The sequence below is a fragment of the Arachis duranensis genome, chromosome 1, assembly GCF_000817695.3.
Source record: "Arachis duranensis cultivar V14167 chromosome 1, aradu.V14167.gnm2.J7QH, whole genome shotgun sequence".
Classification (NCBI taxonomy): domain Eukaryota; kingdom Viridiplantae; phylum Streptophyta; class Magnoliopsida; order Fabales; family Fabaceae; genus Arachis; species Arachis duranensis.
The window spans coordinates 42,742,522-42,744,928 of record NC_029772.3 but is presented as its reverse complement, the minus strand read 5'-3'; the positions used below and the strand labels follow the sequence as shown (position 1 = coordinate 42,744,928).

General features: G+C 33.4%; 1 protein-coding gene across 1 annotated transcript in view; it reads left to right on the top strand.

Moving 5' to 3' along the window:
* Nucleotides 1–585: 585 nt before the first annotated feature.
* Nucleotides 586–2,407, top strand: part of LOC107487175 (uncharacterized) — a 2,908-nt gene continuing 1,086 nt past the window's right edge. Inside the window, exons 1-2 of the mRNA XM_016107780.3 lie at nt 586–896; nt 1,945–2,315. Coding sequence (XP_015963266.2) covers nt 647–896; nt 1,945–2,315 — 621 coding nt within the window. The 5' untranslated portion in view covers nt 586–646. The remainder of the gene's footprint in view (nt 897–1,944; nt 2,316–2,407) is intronic.

The following is a 2,407-nucleotide window of genomic DNA, read 5'->3' as shown; positions in this document are numbered from 1 at the left end:
TAAAAAATTATAAAATATTTTTTTTGTTTGACATTATAAAATTTATAGTACTCTCTTTTATATTTTTATTTTTTATTGTATTTATTTTATTTATATGATAAATATTTTTTATATTATTTTTGTTAGTATTCTGATTTTTCATATATAAAAAAATTATTTAAATTGATGTCTCTTTTAGTAATTTTTCATCTAAAAGTGATTTTGAATAGTATAATCCAAACAATATTTATTTTACTATAATCAATTTTGATATAAAGATTGCCAAACAAAAATTACTTTAACCCAAACTTACTTTTTATCAAAATCAATTTTACAAAAACAATTTTATGCAAACTCCCATTTATAAACTATAATCTAAATACACACTAAATAGTTTGTCTAGTTCCAGTCCCTAAAATTAAGTACATAAAATTTTAACAAGATTTAAATTGTAAAATCGTTAAATTTAGTATAAATTTTATAAAATTGATTAACTCATTTATAATATCAAAAAATTTTAAGAGTTAAATCGAGATTCCAACTAGTACGAGCGTGTCGGTGTAGTGTCCATATACCGTAAACTTGAGGGCTGGGGGCAGGGTGCCTCACGCTGTTCTGTGTGTTATCTTAAACACAAAGAAGAGCCCTGACACAAACAAGAGCAATTATGGCAGCCCAGTCAGTGAGGATGGCAACTTCGACTCTCTGCAATCTGAATGGGTCACAGAAGAGACAGGCCATGTTGAGTCCAGTTTGGTACATGGGTGCTCGACCAAAACCCTCTAATGCTACCGCTACTTCGTCTTCTCACTCTCATTTCTTTCAGAGTTCCAGAACAAACGTCAGTTCATCAAAGCTCTACCATTTGCATCACAAGACTCCAAGAAACTTATCAGTTTTCGCTATGTCCGCTGATGGTATTACCTATTTTTTCTTCCTCCTCCCCTGTTTTCTGAATTTCGTAAAGGCTTTGGGAATTGACGTTACTGGAGTGAATGAGAAGAGACTATTCGTCATTATTATTCAGGAATTCTCAATTGCAGAATTTCAGTTTCCATACTCTCTTTTTCTCTCCTTTCATATATCTCATTAATCGCGTTAGTTTCTTTATTTACATATTTAGAATATAGGCTTTTGGCTCTTAAAATGAAAAAATAAAAGAGGAGAAAACTTTCTTCAAGCATACCCTTGTTCAACAAATTGTGTGGTGTGGTTTGGTTTAGTTCAGTTTTTTTGTAATCATTTTGAAAATTTGTCTAGTTAGTTTACTGAGTTTAGTTTAACAAGTGTCATGAACATGGTGGCTTTGTGTTGAATTATTGGATTATTGTTACTGGATTTGGATACTAATTCTTGCCGATTGCCACTGTTTGTGCTTTTAATATTGAATTTTGTGAATGGGTGCATTTGGTTTGCTTGGTTTATGCTATTTGTTATTATTTATGTTAATGCACGCCAAGTGCTCTCTGATATGCCTCTTTGATATTTTGAAATCTAAATTTCATGCTTACTTATGTATTATGTTGTTTAGGTTAATTATAATGATTGAAATTGATGGTGGATTGAGTAATTGCCTCTTAGCAAGTTGAAAATGTCACCTTTGGTTAACTTGAAATATGCACGATATGTAATTTATTTCACTTCTTCATGTTCATTATCTTTCTAATTTACATAACTCATGCTTGTTTCTTAAGTTTATACTAAGAAGGCAATTTAACCAAATTAAAGTGCTATTGAATGTTTGGTTCTTAGTATAGGTGTTGTTGTTTGGTGAGTACACTAGATCACTTATATATTTGCAATTTACTTACACTGCAACACATTTCTAATTCTTATTGTGCACTAATCCACCATATTTGAACTACTCGTTTGCATCATTCACATTACTTGAATTAACTCTTCATCATCTTCATCTCCCAATCTTGCCCCTTCAAAATAAGAACTACAGATGACCATGTGTGACAGCAAAGAAGACTAGTGAGGAAGGCGATAAGCGCTCACTGCCAAGCATGTCTGATATTCTAGAAGCTTCTAGAGCACAGAAACTGGACCTTCAACTCAAAACCCTGGGACCCTTCTTCAGGATCACTGCCACTAGCCTCCAAACCCGCGCAGAGCTGGGAAAAGCTGAAGGCCTCATACGAATCTCGTTTCAAGGAACAAAGATTCTTCACTTGGATTCCATGAAGCTCCGCAGGGAAACCCTCAGCATGGAGAAGTCAATCTTTGGCCTCGGTTTGTTCATCGGTGCCGTCGCTATTCGCCACGGCTACGATTCTGGCTGCACCGCCGCTCAGTTACTCGCAATCAATGATTCCGACCTTTACCATTCTAAGGTTAGTTAACCTTATCCACAACCAGATGATCCACAATATTATAAAAGAAATGATATTTATGTCAATTTATATATATATATATATGTATATAT